At 35.1% G+C, this 17,927-nt stretch overlaps 1 protein-coding gene across 1 annotated transcript; it reads left to right on the plus strand.

Annotated features, from left to right (window-relative positions):
• The first annotated feature begins 13,694 nt into the window (after positions 1-13,694).
• LOC113702406 (WAT1-related protein At5g40240-like) lies at positions 13,695-16,928 on the plus strand. Its single transcript, XM_027223601.2, has 7 exons — positions 13,695-13,962; positions 14,048-14,113; positions 14,202-14,315; positions 14,694-14,952; positions 15,731-15,892; positions 16,041-16,192; positions 16,513-16,928. Exons 1-7 carry the CDS (start codon positions 13,736-13,738, stop codon positions 16,691-16,693), a joined length of 1,161 nt encoding a protein of 386 aa, XP_027079402.1. The 5' UTR covers positions 13,695-13,735; the 3' UTR covers positions 16,694-16,928.
• The last annotated feature ends 999 nt before the right edge of the window (positions 16,929-17,927 follow it).

Genomic DNA, 17,927 nt, shown 5'->3' on the forward strand with positions numbered 1-17,927 from the left:
ACAAATTTAAATAGCAATCAAATAAATAATAAGTAAATTCTAGCCAAGGATACAACTACGCAGACACAGTCCATTCATCCGATCATTGATGCAAAGAAGGTTCACTTAATTTTATTAATAGGCTAGTTATAGTCGCCGAAAAACTCTAACGACCAGCTTTTCCTTAATTTATTGATAACCAAGGTACGACCGTTGATTACCTCTAACCAGGAAATACTCCTAGGTACGACCGTAGGAATTAATTTCCTAATTGCATTAAAAACTAGAAAAGCCTAACCCAAATTAATAACACGCTACGAGGGTTATTTAAATCAGATTGCATGTTCTCCTAGTATGTGAAAATACTAGTTGTCACTAATATTAACCAACTAAACAATTACGGATTTAATTGATTAATTTGACAGGAGATTAATAAGTCAAATTGCACATCGGGCCCTTGATATCCAATTAACAAAATAATCCCATGGAAATTAAAATAGAAAACATGCAAATATTAACAATTTAAGGAACACGTAAAATTAATTAGATCTCACAGATATTTGGGACTGCGTCTTCGCGTTGATCCTTGACTAGAGGAGAAAATTAGCCACGCCTCATAAGAAAATTCCCACGCAATTTAATTGAACTCAAAGACATTTATCTCTTACTAATAATTAAAAATAAGAATTATATTCTCTGTAGTCTAATACAATAAAAATAGTCTCACGGAAGAGAAGAAGAAAAAAACTCTCCTCGGAAATGTGTGGCTCTCCCACATATAAACACAAGCCAATCCGAAACTTCACTCCACGCTTACAAAAGAAAACATTCCTTCCCTACCTAATCAACTCCAGCGAAAACAAAAGCAAAGCCAACTATGGTTTGTCGGTTTCTCTTTTGACCAAGTGCACACGTTCACAAACAAGAAAGCAATACCACAAATGTGCAAAGAAAGCAAACTTTAGACAATACAACTTATTTGCGGTCCCCACCAACTTTGATATGTTGTCTAACCAAATTGAATTCCCAAATGCAATTCCATTCTTTCTCGTTGGTTTGCACCAGAATTGTGTAAAGCTTCACAATAATCTTCTCAAGAGGTTTCTGCTCCAATTTCTGAAATTATATCCAAATACCAAATATAAATATATATTGACAATTAAAGCAATATTTGGCAAGGATAAAGAAGAGAATTAACAATAAAATTACTAACAATTAACACCCTATCAACTTTAAAATCCTCTCAACTAGGACTGCTTTCGAGTCAAGTTGAACTCGAGTAATGCCATACTCGAGCTGGAGCTCGAGCTTGAAGTATAGGTAAGCTACTCAAGCTTGATCTCGAACTCAAACGAGTAATAAATTCCAACCTTGAGCTTTACTCAAAACCATATTGGGGGTGATCAAAGTCGACTCGATTAAGCTTGAGTTCCCGTGCAAACCTAATCGAGTTCGAGTACTTGAAGGTACTTGAGCTTCCAGTAACCTGTTCAACTATCCATAATTTGTAAGAACCGGTTTCAGGCTCCCATCCATAAACTTCCAATCGCAGAAAATTCACACAACAACAAAGGAAAAAAGAAACTCCATTAAACAAAAAGAGAACCATGCAAGGATGAGGGAAAAAAGTGGGAACAGAAAAGGCAACAAGAGGAAAAGGAAATCAGCAGCAATAGCCAAGGCTCTAAGCTGCCTGTAGTAGTGTATATACACATATCTTTCATCTATCATACACAATAACAAAGGCTTGATAGTAGTTAGTACAACACAAATTGGGGAAAAATGCTTGAAGAAGTCATTTGCTTACTTCAAATTCAAAGCAACTAGAAAACCATCCAAAATGCTCCATTTAACTCCATCCGTATTTGATCGGAGCCTAAACCAAATGCCATTGAAGTCTACTGTCTATCTCCGGATTCCATAAGCAGAATCAGTAGCTATGTACATCAGTGACCATGAGCAGTTCTAAATTTCAATTGGCAGGATCATAATGTATCAACAGTACATCAATAAACAAGACAACAAATACACTCTAATCCATATTGATTGAGTTGCATCTCATTTTTAATATCTCACAAAAAGAAAAATATGATTCAATGGATACAAATTTCTCCATCGTCACATGTTCAGTTCAACATTCTGCTTCAGCATCATCAAATTGTTTTGTTGAACTATATCAATTCCTTTTTATGTTTTCTCCAAAATATCCCTAACCTCGTTTGCTATGTCAATTGTAGAATTTTTTTTTTAAAATTGACATATCAATTGCTTGATAGATTTGCGACAACACCAAAATATCAATTGTATGATTCTTTCTATCCCCGTACCTTCTCGCCCTTTTATGGTGCCTAACGCTATGGTTGTTCCCTCTCCTTTCAGTCGAGTTTAATTACATCAATCCTCTCCGGACCAAGAAAAAGAAGTTTCAAAGACATCTTCCATTCACATCTAATTAAATAATCAAACATGCACCTACAGAAAAAAGCTCAAGAAATCAATTAAGAGAGACAAAGGGAAATTTTAACTATTAATAAATAGGGCTATGACTCTTTCTTCATACAAGCGAGTAGGCACCAGGTTGTTGAGTGTGTATAAAACTAGAGGCTACTGACTTCTTTAAAATGCTACCGTTCTATACTATGGGTCTGTTTAACAAGTGTCTATTGGACACTCGTTAAAATATATTTCAGGTGTTATTATTTAGAAAATATAAAATAAATTAGAAAAAGTAAATAAATACAAGATATGATAGATAAGATTAAACAGTTAAAGTATAGAAATATAAAAGAAGACAATAATTATAGTATGTGAATATACATGATAGGTTAAGTGAATTTTAAATGTGTTAATGAGTGTTCAAAAGCATCTGGTAGAAAAATCCATATACTTTACATAAACCGTGGAAGGCCGAGCAACAGTGGATTGCAATTGATTCTCCTAGTTATATTGTGATTCCACTGCTTATTGTGTCCTTCACGGTCTTTTTGGAGCTGCAGGGTTATATGGGGACCATTTTCCCTACTGTTCATTTTCCCTTGATAACTTTCTTTTGGATCATCTTGTCATTTTGTCCTAGTTATCTTGTTATTTGCAGTTGAATTTTGGACATCTTGGCCTTTTTGCCACTTTGGGAGCCATAAGATCCCATGTGTTTTTGAACATTTTGTTCCCCACAACTCACCCACTAGCCTTAAACAGAATGTTCTTTTGTGCTTATTTGCCTACTATCAATTTTACTCCATTTTTTAACAATCTACGTACTTGCTTATGTGGGTGTTTCACTGTCTCTTTTAGCAACAAAGCACATTTTTATATTAGTATGGTTAGCAATATAGGATGCATGCATGGTGCATCTATTTTGCATGCATGCCTAGCTATCTTGGCCTTTTTCCTTCACTCTTATTGCAATTGGTATTTCAGCATTAAATGTTGATGTGAAGTGCACCCATTATTTGTCTTCTTGCTCACCATTGATCATTTTTAATCTCTTTGTTGACTTTTCCTATCTATTGGTTTTGTGTATTTAGCAAGGCTTGCATTGTCTTAGACATGGTGACCAATGGGGCTCTATAATTTTTCTTCTGTGATTTACTTCTTCTTCCTTTTGTGAAAGCCATAGAAATTCCCTGCTCTTTTGTTCCACTTGCATCCTATTTTTTGTTTTCGTTGTGTTACTAGTGAGTTCTGCTTCCTGCTACTTACAATATTACTGTCCCACTTTATCCCTGCTTGGTCTTTTGTTCCCTAAATTTTTTGCATGTCTAGACCGCAGTGATTATATGTGAGGACTCGTAAAATTCCTTATACTTTTCTTAATATTTTCTTTAATTTGGAATTTATTATTTTACAATAACTTTAATACACATTCACTTCCTCAATAGTTACAAATAATCATAGAAACAAGGGTTTCCTTTTTACTTTCATTGTTACGATAAATTAGGGTTTTTACGTCTTTTCGTAGTGTGAGTAATCGATATGGAGGGGGTACTAAATTTGGCGATTAAAAGTGAGTTTTAGATGAGAAAATAATATGTGATTAGAAATAATAATAATAAGTTAGTGAATGGTAAGTAAAAACCCTAGTACGTGTGATTTATGAAAAAACGGTGTGAACCGACGTGTACCGTTCACTACCGATTGAACATACCATTTGATCAACATTTTTATCAAGTTAATCTCATTGTTATTAGAGCCTAAATATCAGCTCTAAATCTGATCAAGGTGGCCAAAAATTTTGACTTCAAAACCCAATAGAAAAGAAAAAAAAATTGAGATGTAAATTGGTGGTGACAAGTGGAAGAAATCCATGTATCTTTGACCCAACCTAAGACCAACCTTCTTAACCTTCTTTAGCCTTCATTCTTCTCCATTTTTCAGCTTGGTGGACGAGACATTGAGAGAGAAAAACCAAGGGAAGAAACGGCAGTCCTCAGTATCGTTCCTCAGTATCGTTACAATGAAAGGTGGTGGATATCTCTTACAAGCATCTTAGTGAGCTATATTGGCTGTCCATCATCTTTATTTTCCTTAATCTTGCTTAAGTTGCTACACAACTCATATTCTTGGTTAATTGATAGCTATGCAAGTAGTTTTGGTGATTATGGAGAATTTGTGAGTTAGAATTTTGAATTGTTCAGCTATATTTCTTCTTGTTTAGATAGAAGATGATGTGAATAAGTTTAGATAAGGAGGTGAAGTAGTGTTTCAAGTTAGAGTTGTAAGGATTAGCACTTGAATGTATGAATTCCAGTTTTTCGATTTTGTATTACCCTGTTCTGTCCAGTTTCAGTTGGCCATGATGGAGGCCGAATCAGCCTTAGATTAAAACATGAAAGTTGTAGGAAATGATGTTTTATAGCTGTCTGCAAAATTTCAGTTCAATTTGAGCACTGTAGCATGTAAAAAGACAAAATTACCCTTGCTGCCATAGGTATAGTTTTGTGGACGGTTTTGACATTTCCTCATTTTGGCTGCATTTTTTCACCTTGATCCGTATCAAATTAGCCTTTGGTCAAAACACGAAACTTTTAGCCCTATGTTTCAACTTTCCAACGCATCCATAAACACCTCAAACGGAATTAATTTTGTACTGACAACCATACTGACAAGGACCTTCTGGTTTTGTAATCTGTACTTGTGACCTAGATCAATTGTGAAATGGATTGAGTGGTCTTCATGAAAGTTGTAGCCCTTTGTCTTAGCTTCGAAAGGGTATAAAATGCATACTAATCCGATAAACGTAGCTCCATTTGTGACTAAAATGTTATAAGATGTTAAAGCTGTTATTTCCTCTTTTGGCTTCAAAACTGATGTTTAGTTGCACTATTGGACTTGTGATGTACTTGGGTGATTTTGGAGCCTAATTGAAAGGCTGTGGTGACGATATTTCTTGTGTGTGATGTTGGGGCTGCCTTGAGAAAAATAATGAAGTCATAAATAGCTGAAAAATAGGTAAACACAAAGGGCGTACTGCCCAAATTTACACTCGAGGGTTAGGTACAGGTACTCGCGACTTGAGTACGAATTCCGGAACGAATCTTACTGGAATCGTAAGGTATTCAAGTCTTGTTTCATAGAGGTCTGTAAGTTAGCGTTCGGCTGAAACTTGTACCCCTGAAAAACATGAAAATAACGACTACTCGAAATACGTTTTCTCCATTTTTTCGATTTAAATGGTATTTCAAAGTATACTTGGTTCAAATTTCTCAAGTTTTAAGAGCGAGTATAAGTTTTACGACTACTCTCTAAATGAGTTTCAATTACTTGATTCTCGATAAACGAAACGTTTAAATTTCGAATCTTAGTTACTTTTGAAAGTTCTTAAACAATATTTTATCACAGATTTGGACTCCAAACCTAGAGTAATACCCGAGCGTGACCTGTAAAGGCACTACATCTTTTGGGTGAGTGTTTTCAAATACCGAATTGAACTTGATACTTGTGTTTAATACGTGACCAATGTGGTTACATGTTATATAAGTAGATTGATAGGGCAAGAGTGTACTTTATCGCACTTGCCCTAATGTAACTTGTTCTTGTTCATCGATTTCAATTGAATTGATATATATGCATATGAATTGTATCTTGTCTAAAATTTCAGAAATCCTGTGACTAGTTAATCGAGTCGAGCCGACAAGGGTCTGGTTGATTAGATAACGAACCCTAGATAGTTAGTGATGTCGAGTGGAGTGTTATCTCCTCGACTAATCGGTATACTCGAGTATTACCACCAGTGTTTATCTTGGAGTTCGGACCCGGTAAGGGGTTTGGTTGGTGGACGGAGATTGGAGTTAAGTGGTATACTACTGGACTAGTTACTGTACTTGAAAGTTGACGGAGTGTCAACTACGATATGATCAACCTATGGTGGAACTGTATCCTTTTACGTGAAATACTGAATATGAGATGTCGGTTAATTGCTCGCTATTGCACTTTTATGTTATATTATTGTTCATTAATGGTTAATTTGCTATTTGGAACATCACTGAGCTTTAACTCACTCCGTTAGTTTTGTTTTCCTTACAAGGGGTACCAACGAGGCGTGAGACGTGTACAAACTAGCGTAGTCTAGTTATTTTGAATTTTGATTTTGTACTCATGCTATCACCCGACTAAGGTTGTGTGTACATGAATTGTAAATTCGTTAATATATTCGGGCATGTGTGAATCTTGTAGTTGGAACGGAGTATTATTGTATATATATTAAGTTGAAGAGATTGTGTTATTTATTTTTTTCTACATTTGTAAGTCATTTTCTTGAGCTTTACGTGAGTGAGTCCTGGCGAGAGTTGGGCAGACGACTCGCTAAACCCTAGGGTACGCCCTAGGGGGAGGTGGGGTCGTCACATTATATATACTTTCTCTGCGGCTTATTTGCTCTATCCTTTTTGTTAGTTTCATTAAGTGCCTCTGATTCTCTTTTGTTGTTCACCAATTTATTGTATGTTTTGTGGCTAATTGCTTTTAATGAGTGTAATTACTATTATATTCATCAAAATGTTCTGCTATGATCGACAATTAAATGTGTCCAATGCAATTATTTTGCTCCTTTTTGTTCGTCTGTCATTTATCTACGTTGTGTCCTGTGTGCATGTTTTTTCTTTCGAATGAACTCTTTTATTTCCATTGTGTTCTCTGTGCATGTTTTTCCTTTCTATATTTTAGCTAGCTTTATGACGCCTCGCCATCTCTTTTGCTTTTCATTTTAAAACTGTTGGCCATCTCTTCCAGTTTCCTTCCATAGTATTCTTATATCTTTCTATCATTCATTTTTGGTGTTTGATTTTATCATTAAACACTTTAGTCCGTGCATTAATTTTTTTGCAAACTCTCCTTCTGGAAGTGCAATTTTTTTACTTTGTTTTTGTCATATTTTTAACCTCATAATCACCTATGTTTTCACCATTTAACTTTGTGAAATGTACACCTAAAATCTTGTGTTTTATCGTTTAATTATTTGAAATTCTTCTTCGATTCCACATCATTTCTACTATCCCTTTATGCTTCTTTTTTGTGTCACTCCTCTCCCGATTTTTATTTTTGGTTCTCAACCATGCTTATTCCTTATTATGTTTTATATTTACATTTTACAGTCATTTGATTTCTTTCTCCATAGTATTAGCTTCTGTTAGTTCCTATCTATATAAATATTCATTGCTTATGTTTTGAGTCTATCGCTATGAATTCAAATGTTTATTGATCAAATATTTTTTTTCCACTTTTATTCATCAGTCACCTTTTCGCATTCTACCTATATTTTCCTCCACTTTGGTCTATTGTACTTTACTGGCTAATGCACAAACAAATAATCATAATCAACACAGAAAAGTATTTATCCATTGCATTTTCTCTTTTTTAGAGCTGATATTTATAGTATTGACTTCCAAGCTTGGTTATTGTTCACATAGCATTTTAGGATATTGATATTTTTCATTTCATCTCTGTTTTTGCATCAGCTATCTCTTGTCTAATTTGCACTGTTGACTTTTCCTACAATACTTTGAAGGTACTTGCATTTCTTTTTAATTTAAATTTTGCATATTAATCCCATAGCTGCATTATTTGCTTTCATTGTGTGCTTTTGTTTCTATTTCATTTAAATATATTTGTCATTTCCATCCTTTATTACCATTGTATTTTTATCTTTTTCCTACTTGTATGAATTTTCTTTGTTAGAGCTGTTATATGATCTATAACATAAACTTGTCCAATCACATTCACTGTCAACTCTATGACTTTTGCTACCAAAAATCATCTTCTGATATAGGCCGAAAGCGCAAATTTATTTCTGAAGATAAGTGTCGTATATAAGCTAATCAGCGTCGAAGAGGAAGATATGCTAAAAAGTAGCAGAAAAACAAAAAGAAACGTAGCAGACTACTGAACATCAAAACAGAAACAGCCATACTGCACATGCTATACCTATTTCTCCAGCAAATGATGCACTTGTTGATGCTCCTATTGATAATTATATATCACTTTCAGCAGTATTGAAAGCCAAGTGTACGTGCTTTCAAATGCCTGTTGTTAACTTTTGTGATCAGTCAACCATGCATTTGAGCTCAACAAATGACACTCTTCATCAAAGTATTCTCTTCAAGCTCCTAATCTAATTATTCTATACTGGCTATCAAATCCTTATGAAAGCTCACAAATTGTCACTATTTATTTTTGCTCTATCAACAGTTCTTACAACAACTGACTGTCTGCTTTTTGACAACATCTTTCCTTCAACAACTTTTCAAACAAATATCCTACACCATTCTTCAGCTGTAGATTTAAGTAGGCTTACTAATTATTTTATCAACTATACTTTTCTCTCCTCTTGTTATATGTTAACAGCCATTAGTTTCGTTCTCTTTTGAATCCATTCTTCTCTATTGCGATTTCTTCTGTGATCTCGCTATCCTCTACTAGCAGCTGTTCTATCTCAAAGCTGTCTATGAACCAGCAATTTGCAGCATCCAACTGGTAGCTGGATACTATAAGTTTATATATACATATGTGTGTGTGTGTGCGTGCGTGCGCGTCTTGGATTCTTTACACTTTTTTTGTTCTTTCTATCAGTTAAAAGCACCGGCATTTCATATTCTATAGGTCCACGTCGCCCAAGAAGAAACATACCAATATTGGAACGACTACCACTTCAACCGAGTAAACCACCGAGATTCTGTTGTTCAGCCGGTGAAATTCGCTTAGCAGAAACTCAAATGCCGGTGAAATTCGCCAAGAGAACATTTCCTACATTCACAGAGTTATCAATGAAAGACTCTATGAGAAAAATAAACAGAAAACTGTTGCACCACTCAACGCTGAAATTCGCTTGATTGCACAAATTCTTGCATCATCAAATCCGATAAACCATGGACATATATCCACTAATACCCTCCATTATCAACTCCATATCTTATTGTTCTTATAATATTGCTGACTCAGTTATACTAATATCTATATAAATTTGTTTGAATTAGATAAAGAACTGTTAGGTCAAAGGAAATATTAGAATCATCAATTGCAATCAGTGATTTTTCTCCCCGACATGTACTAGCTGCAACAAAATCACTGGTGCTCCAATAGATATGGAATTTGATTGCAATTTCTGTGGACTCAAAAATACAAAACCAAAATCAAAGTAACTTGATTTTTTTCTTAAAATTCTTTATTATACCTTTCATATAATCTATCTCATATACTAATAATCATCTGTGCTGCAGAGCTAAATTCCAGGTACAGGTTTATGATGGCACTAGTTTCATCGATGCAACAGTAGACAATGTAAATGCTGAGGCCCTCCTTGATTTCATCGCCACTGAAATATATGAAAAGTATCTACAGGTACATCAACTTTGATATAATTATACAAACAAATACAATTTCAATCAACATTGTCTAGCAAAATCACTAACACAAGTTATCCCCTTACACGGAGAATCGCTGCTTTTCAGCAGAATTAATGAAAAACTGCAAAATCAAAACTTCTTCTGTGAGATGAGATCATATCTTCCCTCTCAAAAGCATCTTCTCCCACTTTTTTTCCTCATAGCCTTCATCCCAGAAGAGCTCGCACAACATCCAAAAACTCATCAAATTGCTGAAGCACAACAATCGGAGTTCATTGCAATTCCGCCATCTTTTCTGAAAAATAGCACCACAGAAAGCACAGCTTCCATTGGACGAGTTTCCCCTACTCTCACTCCAATATCAACCTTATCTGTTATGTCAGTAGATCAAGGTAGCCACAAAGGTCCCTCATTTTCGGTAGAACGAAGTCTTGAAGAAGAACTAACAAAAACAGCAAAGCATCCAAAGCTTGACTGAGCTTCACAGTCAAAGGAAAAAATGACAAATTCTACAAATCATCACTGCAAAAACACTAGCTAGACATGCATTACTTTTGCTTCAAACAACAAGCTTCTTTTGTTATTTTGGTGATAAACTAGAACTTATGTGATTCTCACCTCTATATCTATGTTTCCGATCACCAAAAGCTTAATATTACTTGCAAATTATCTTAGTATTTCTACAAATATTAGCTACTTCTACTAAAATCACTCCCCCTGCTCTTCTAATGGAGCTTTTTTATCCATTTAACAAACGTTAGTCTCGTAACCATCTAATAAAATATATCAGAGTATTGCATAATCACAAACACCCTATTCTATTAAGCATCCAAAAAAAGATTCCTCTCTTCTGATCCTCCCATTAAAAAGAACAACCACCTGTGACAATACAAGAGAAAAACACACAGACAAACACATGTATTGCCAGTGAAATCATATGTGAAATGGCAATATTCTATCGACAACCTAACATACACTCAGATTGATAGCACTAGAACTGCTATAAATAACAATCACCACTTTACAAGCCCTTACCAATATACCTATCAAAAGTCCCATTTCAAATAACAAAATGTCTATCAACCATACTATTTTTATGGATTGGATGGTTGACACAATTGAAGAAGATAAACCAAATCATTGCTTCTCTATTTTATCTTCTCAAACCAAATGGACAAGCACTACAAGCTTTTCCAACAAACAACAACCAATTCATCTATGAAATAAGTGTGGCTTTCAAAAGATTATTAGGTCCAGGACTCATCAACCCACACCCTGAATATTGGACGCACCGATTCCAGGCAATAAATTGGCTTCAATCTCTTAAACACAATATCCCCCAGCAGAATCAATAGTAACTAAGTTATCTTTCTTTTCTACTGCTCTTACCGCTTTTAACATACTAAACTTATATAAAATGTTTGATACCCTTCAATTTAAACCATTTCTTTCATATTTATTTATCCTTAGATTCATCAAGCAAGTCATTTTTTATTGAGTATACACAAAGAGACCCAGAAACACTGGTGATGCATTTATTGATAAGGGGAAACACCTCAAGAGAGTCCATTAAAGAACCCAATATGTAAATGAGTAACCCAATTCTGATCCAAAAGTTTAAACCATTAGGTTTTGAACCCTTACTTACATATTAACCGCTCTTTTTTCATTTCTCGGACCAATGTGTGACATAACCCTTTGCTCATGAACCTAACAAATCTCCCGCTTCATGAGTAATTTTGGACCTTTGCCAACCCTTGGCTACATCTTACACCAACTGCACCCCCTGCCAAACTCATGGCGTACCTGGTCCAACACTAATCAAACTCCTTAGCACTTCGGTCTACTACCAAGAAGTGAATTTTCACCGGTCCAACTCCGAAAAGAATCTACTTGCCTATGAGTAGTCCGGTCTCGCAACCTGAAGTTCTAGTACCAATTTGATAAGGGAAACACCTCAAGAGAATCCACCAAAGAGTCCAAATGTAAGTTAGGAACCCAATTCTGACCCAAAATCTTAAGCCATTAGGTCTTGGACTCTTACTTACATATTAACCGCTCTTTCTCCATCTCTTAGACCAATGTGAGACATAACCCTTTTACTCATGAACCTAACACTTATACTTCTCTTCTCAATTTTTGCCATTATCATAAACTCAATGAATAACAGTACGAATCATTATGCAGAAAATACCGCCACAGTTGTTGCCAGTCTGTAGATGATGCTGGACAAACACTGATTCTCCACAATGGAAATCACACTTGGTTCATCAAACTTGATACAAGCTTTAACCTATCCGGTTGGACAAAATTCATACAAGATCATCAGCTTGAAGACGGATCAATGCTACACTTTTTTCACATTGGCAGCATGCTCTTTGGAGTAAGCATATATGGAAAAAACAATTGTCTTATTGATTACGAGTGGAACATACTCCTGAAAAGCAATCGACATTCTAGCACTTCGGGTTAGTATTCCATGTTCTCTTTGTGAATTTTCATAGAGATGACACATTTAAAATTTATTACAATACAAATTGAATTGACCAAACCATATTGCTCCTTTTACAGTGTTATTCATTCATGAAGAAAAATTGCTGACACAATTCTCTTTTTACATCATCCTTACATTACAAGATTTAGAATGCTTGGTAAAAACAAAATTCTATATCACATCCCACTTATGTACCCACTAATATATAATATACAAACTAAATCAATTTTCTTTTACAGATGCTCCCAGGAACTATTGTATCTCACCTCCATGTAAACAGAGATGACACAATCACCTGCAAATGTGATAGAAAAACTTGGACATTTGACACCACATGTCACCACACCACATTTGCTGACAAACATTTTCTACGAGAAGGAAACTTAATATTATTTACGCTTCTAGACGACAACAGCTACTGTATACAAACCTTTACTCCCAGTCTCATTGAAGAATTTAGAACTTGCTCATGAAAAACCTATACACATACTTAGATCACATTATGTTAATTGTTAATCACAAATTTCAATAATCATATTATCTTCACAATATATTATATATCAATCACAAAAGCCATTAAATATATAATACAAACACTCAACAAAACAGACAAACAAAACCATTAAAATTACAAATCAAAACCAAGACAAACGAGAGACCAATAATTCCATTGATCAATCATTTGATGCTGCAACTACGGATACCTACCACACATACCTAGAGCTCAAAAACAAACACTGCCAAGTCCATCCAAAAGACAAACAACGCCTTGTTTATCACAAGATAAACAGTAACATCCTCGAAGCAACCAAAAGCCTATTTACATATAACCAAGACAAAAAAATATTATATACATTGTAATTACCACTACATTTAATGAAAAAAATAGCAAATAAAACTCTAACAAAATATTTTACAAACTTCACGCTGAATACACAATACAAAAAAAAATTAATTTCCAACAAATATACACTACTTAATTAAATGCACACCAAACCGACAAACCAAACCATAAAAATAGCCCCCAAACTAATAAAAATTCAACACAAAATCACACAAAAACCAACACTGCTTCCATTAAATTATATAAAATTTATAATGAACAACTACAACAAAAAAAAAAATAATTCATAGACATACACAAAAAAAAAAAAATACAATCCACAACCCCTGATAGGAACCCCACCACGTAGTAGTGCTAATATGCCTACAACTACTACTAACATTACAGGATGGATCCCATGTGGCCAATTTTAGTAACCCATACAACTTATTGTATTAATCAATAGATCAATGACACGTGGCCACAACCTAACAAATTAATTAACACTAGGTTGATTTATATTTTTCTACAGTTTCAAGTACGGCGTGCTCGGAGGGAAACTGAGCTGTACCACAAAATACATGAAGAAGTAGTATTTTCATGTTTCAGAGAAGGAAAGAAAACAAGATGGCGAACTGGAAAGAAAGATGCTGCTATGGAGAGGTGTTTCCTTTCACGGCAATGGTTACGGTCGAGTGTGTCAGTGTTGGCTTGAGCACCATCTTCAAAGCAGCCACCTTGAAGGGTTTGAATTATCGTGTCTTCATGTTATATTCCAATGGGCTTTCAGCTCTTATCCTCCTCCCCCTTTGCTTCTTCTTCCACAGGTAATCTCAATTACAAGCCTTCTTGATTTCCCTCTTCCTGTATATTTAAACTTATTCATTTTTTTTTATTTGCAAATCTTGACAGGAAATCTCGGCTTCCTCCGTTGTCTTTTGGTCTCCTTGCTAGATTTTTCTTCCTCGGGATTCTCGGGTATATACAGATACACACACATGTATGTCAAGCTCTCTGATATGAATCATGATTATATTCTTTTACCTTGGAATCAATATTGTTTCAGCTTTCTAGGTCAATTTCTTGGAAGCAAAGGAATCGAGTACAGTACTCCAACACTGGCTTCTGCCATGTCCAACCTTACCCCAGCTTGCACTTTTATCCTGGCAGTGCTCCTAAGGTCCTTTTTTATTTATTTATTTTTTTTTTTGGCTTAACTATTGTCAACACTCATCATGCCTGCTTTGGAGCAAGCAGGACATAAAAACTGATTTCCGACATTAAAGTCCTAAATGATTTAATCCGCCGTTATAGATTTTTCTAACTAGTGCCATACAGCTAATTACCTTTTGAAACACATGCTCAACTTATTAATTCTCCTCACTTCAATTCTCTAACGAAGACTAAATTTGAGGTGACACCTAACGAGTGCTCGTTGAATAACATGATATGGTTTAGTACGCAACTCAAGGCTTCAATGTCTCTCTCTTTTTTTTTTCCTTTCTTTTGGTTTTACAAATTATAGATGAACTAGACCAATAGTGCATGTCATGAACAGGATGGAAAAGCTAAAAGTCAAAAGCTTGAGCAGCCAAGTTAAGGTAATGGGGAGTGTAATAACGATTGCAGGAGCCCTAGTGGTGGTTCTGTACAAAGGCCCTGTTCAGATGAGGAGCCCTACATCTTCAGCTTCTGTTTTTGCACAACAGCCAGCACTGGTCAATGTCACCACTGGGGCTGAGCAATCGGATTGGATCAAAGGTGGTGCGCTTCTCGCTGCCGACTATATGATAGCCTCCGTTTGGTATATCTATCAGGTAAAGGATTGTAGAAAACTACGAATGGTGTCTGAATTTGCCGTTAGACTATCAAATTTCGACAATGGTTTGGAGAAACCGAGATGAAAAAAATAAGAGAAAGGAAAAAAAGGTTTTATAGGATTCAAGCAACTGCGATCTCAAGCTGAGCCATCTTTAGGGCCGTGTCAAAATTTGTCTTTTAAAACTTTGAAATTTATTAATTTTGTTCAACAATTGCACCCCCTTGAATTTCTGAAACTTCTTTTTTCCTTCACCATTGCCCCCGTAAATTCTTGAAGCCTTTGCAATTGTCCCCTACTTTTAAAGGTGGTATTAGAACGACAAGAAAAAAAAAGTACCACATGAAACAAAATGAGAAGTCCTCGAGACTCAATTTAATTGTTAGGGACGTTAGCCAAGTAACCACGAGATAACTCATTTCACTTTCAAACACTTGCATTTTTTCCTTCCCCTTGTAAGAGTTGGAGTCTCTCATTAGACCAAAAAAATAAAATGAAATAAAAATACTAATTTTCAAGACTTTTCCTGCATAAGAATGAATATATAGGCTTCATTTGGAAACTCATTGGCTAGTACTGCATTATATATTGTTGAAAACACTTAGTTGTATGGTTGCTACGACACTGTTAATATCCTAAGACTCTTTACCATATTGTAAAAATGGATGTAACTGCCATGCTGTTTTTTATTAGACCTATATATTATATTTGGAATTATTGCCTTAGTTTTGTACTTACTCTTCCTAACTTTAGGATCTTCACTCCACTATTTTCAGACCAACGCTATCGTGGATTACCCGGCAGAACTAGTTGTGGTTTTCTTCTACAACCTATCATGCGCGATCCTGGCAATACCGGTTTGTTTAATCGGGGTACCAAATTCAAGTGCATGGAATATACTGAAACCTGACGTGCGGTTGTACTCAGTGGTGTATGCAGTAAGCACGTACACCTAATTTATTTCACTAGAATTCCAGACTAGAATATAAGCAGCTTGCTAATCAAATTCACAATCAACTGTCCATATAGCTAGTTAGAATGCAATTCAAATATAGTTGATTCACTCAATAATTTTTATTTTTCTAGGGTGTAATGGGATCAGGCTTCGGAATTCTTGTTCAGACCCGGTGCTTACATGTAAAGGGACCTGTATATGTAGCTTTATTTAGGCCGTTATCGATAGCCATTGCTGCAGTGATGGGATTCATTTTTCTTGGCGATAACTTCTACATTGGAAGGTACGTATCTGTTGAATACGATCAAGAAAAACATATTACTTACTTATGCACTCAGTGTAAGTATGCATGGAATTTGTTACGATTATACGGTTACTGTACTTAAAATATTATTTGATGTATACTAATATGGCCTTGTTCATTTGTACTAACTCAACGTATGAGATCAACAAGGTATTTAAGTGTACATTAAATCTTAAATAAATATATCCAGCGAATACAGTCATATATACAAAATCCCATCTCCACCTATACATACATACTTATCATATGTTTAAGGTTTCATATCAACTATTTTGGAATAATATTTACTCAAATTGCAGCTTGATCGGATCCTTGATCATATCTTTTGGGTTTTACATGTTGATATGGGCAAAAGCTCAAGAAGTTAATGGAGAGAGATCACCTGAAGGGAAGTTTGTGGCATCCTCAAGCGCAAATGCTCCATTATTAGAGCAGTACGATGATTCAAGAAATGAAGGACGTGAGCCCTTAACTACTTGAATAATCAAATGCATTTACTTTGCGAACTGGTTGTCTACTCCTACTTTTTGACTTGTTTAGAGATTTTTTGAGATTCCTAATGGGATTTAAAAAAAGGTGATTTCTTGGGGTCAAAAAAAGGAGATTTCTTGAGATCTTGGGCAACCATGTTGATAGCTTTTGTGTATTTTCACGACAGCTGTGCGTGTAAAATTAATATTGTATGTGCTCCATTCCATGGAATTAATTCTTTTCACATTTTAAGCCTAATGCAATATATTTTATAATTTGCTGACTACTAACATGTGCTAACTGAGAAGATCCAGGAATCTAGGAATTTTTTTATGTATGTACTACTAGGGGCAAACCCCGCGCCATGAGCGCGACCTTGGTGCTAGTTTATGAATACTTTTTTTTTTTCTTAAATATTAAGCACATAAATGGTATTTGAATTTGTAGAACAATGTTGTACTACAAACTTGTAGAAATGTATTCAAAGATACAAGCTTGAAAAATTGACTCTAGAAGTTTTGCTCTTAGTTTTTAAATACATCGGCTGGATAGTTAAAACTATGTAATTTGTTGGTTTTCTCGTGTTTTCGCTATAGTTGTGGTTTTTATCCTCTATTTATCTCTTTGCTAATGCCAGTTTTTACTTCTTAATTTGGTATCTCAACATAAGAGATGCGTTTTGAAAGTAAACGCTAAATATTGCTATCCCACCTATTGTAGCATTGAAAAGTAAGTTTTACGAACGCCAATATATCCCAAAATTTGAATCTGAGATTTATATTGCAAATTCGCCTACAGCAACCTTATCTAACCACAATAATTGCTTGTTTGTATACAAAGTTGGGTTCTAAAAAATGCCTATTATATTAGGCCGAAGGGATTTTTTTTTTTTTTTTTGGGAGCATTAGGACGAAGGGAGCCGACCACAAAAGCACCATAGAATTGTAAAGATACTTGTAGCAAGAAGTATTAGGCTGGTCCGTCGGGGGTCATCTGGTACCCAAAGCTAATCGATAAGTGAAGATTCTAAAGACTTGGCGTTGTCAGAAAGAAATGATGGAGATAGAATAAGAAGAGAAAGTAGCAATTAGTTTATTCCTGAAGCTCCCCCCGCCCGCCCAAAAAAAAAAAGCTTCAAGATGGACTTGAAACCAACAAAATCACGAAGATGTATCTACACCGCATTTACCAAGGAGAAAGTAAAGATAATTATGGTAAACTGTTGTAAACAAGTCAAGCTAAA

Source organism: Coffea arabica, chromosome 7e (genome assembly GCF_036785885.1).
Source record: "Coffea arabica cultivar ET-39 chromosome 7e, Coffea Arabica ET-39 HiFi, whole genome shotgun sequence".
NCBI classification, from domain to species: Eukaryota; Viridiplantae; Streptophyta; class Magnoliopsida; order Gentianales; family Rubiaceae; genus Coffea; species Coffea arabica.

Coding starts and splice junctions, on each gene's coding strand:
- LOC113702406 (XM_027223601.2), top strand. CDS start 13,736: ATGTTTCAGAGAAGGAAAGAAAACAAGATGGCGAACTGGAAAGAAAGA. Junction 14,114..14,201: donor TTCTTCCTCGGGATTCTCGG/GTATATACAGAT, acceptor ATATTGTTTCAG/CTTTCTAGGTCAATTTCTTG. Junction 15,893..16,040: donor TGTACTCAGTGGTGTATGCA/GTAAGCACGTAC, acceptor TTATTTTTCTAG/GGTGTAATGGGATCAGGCTT.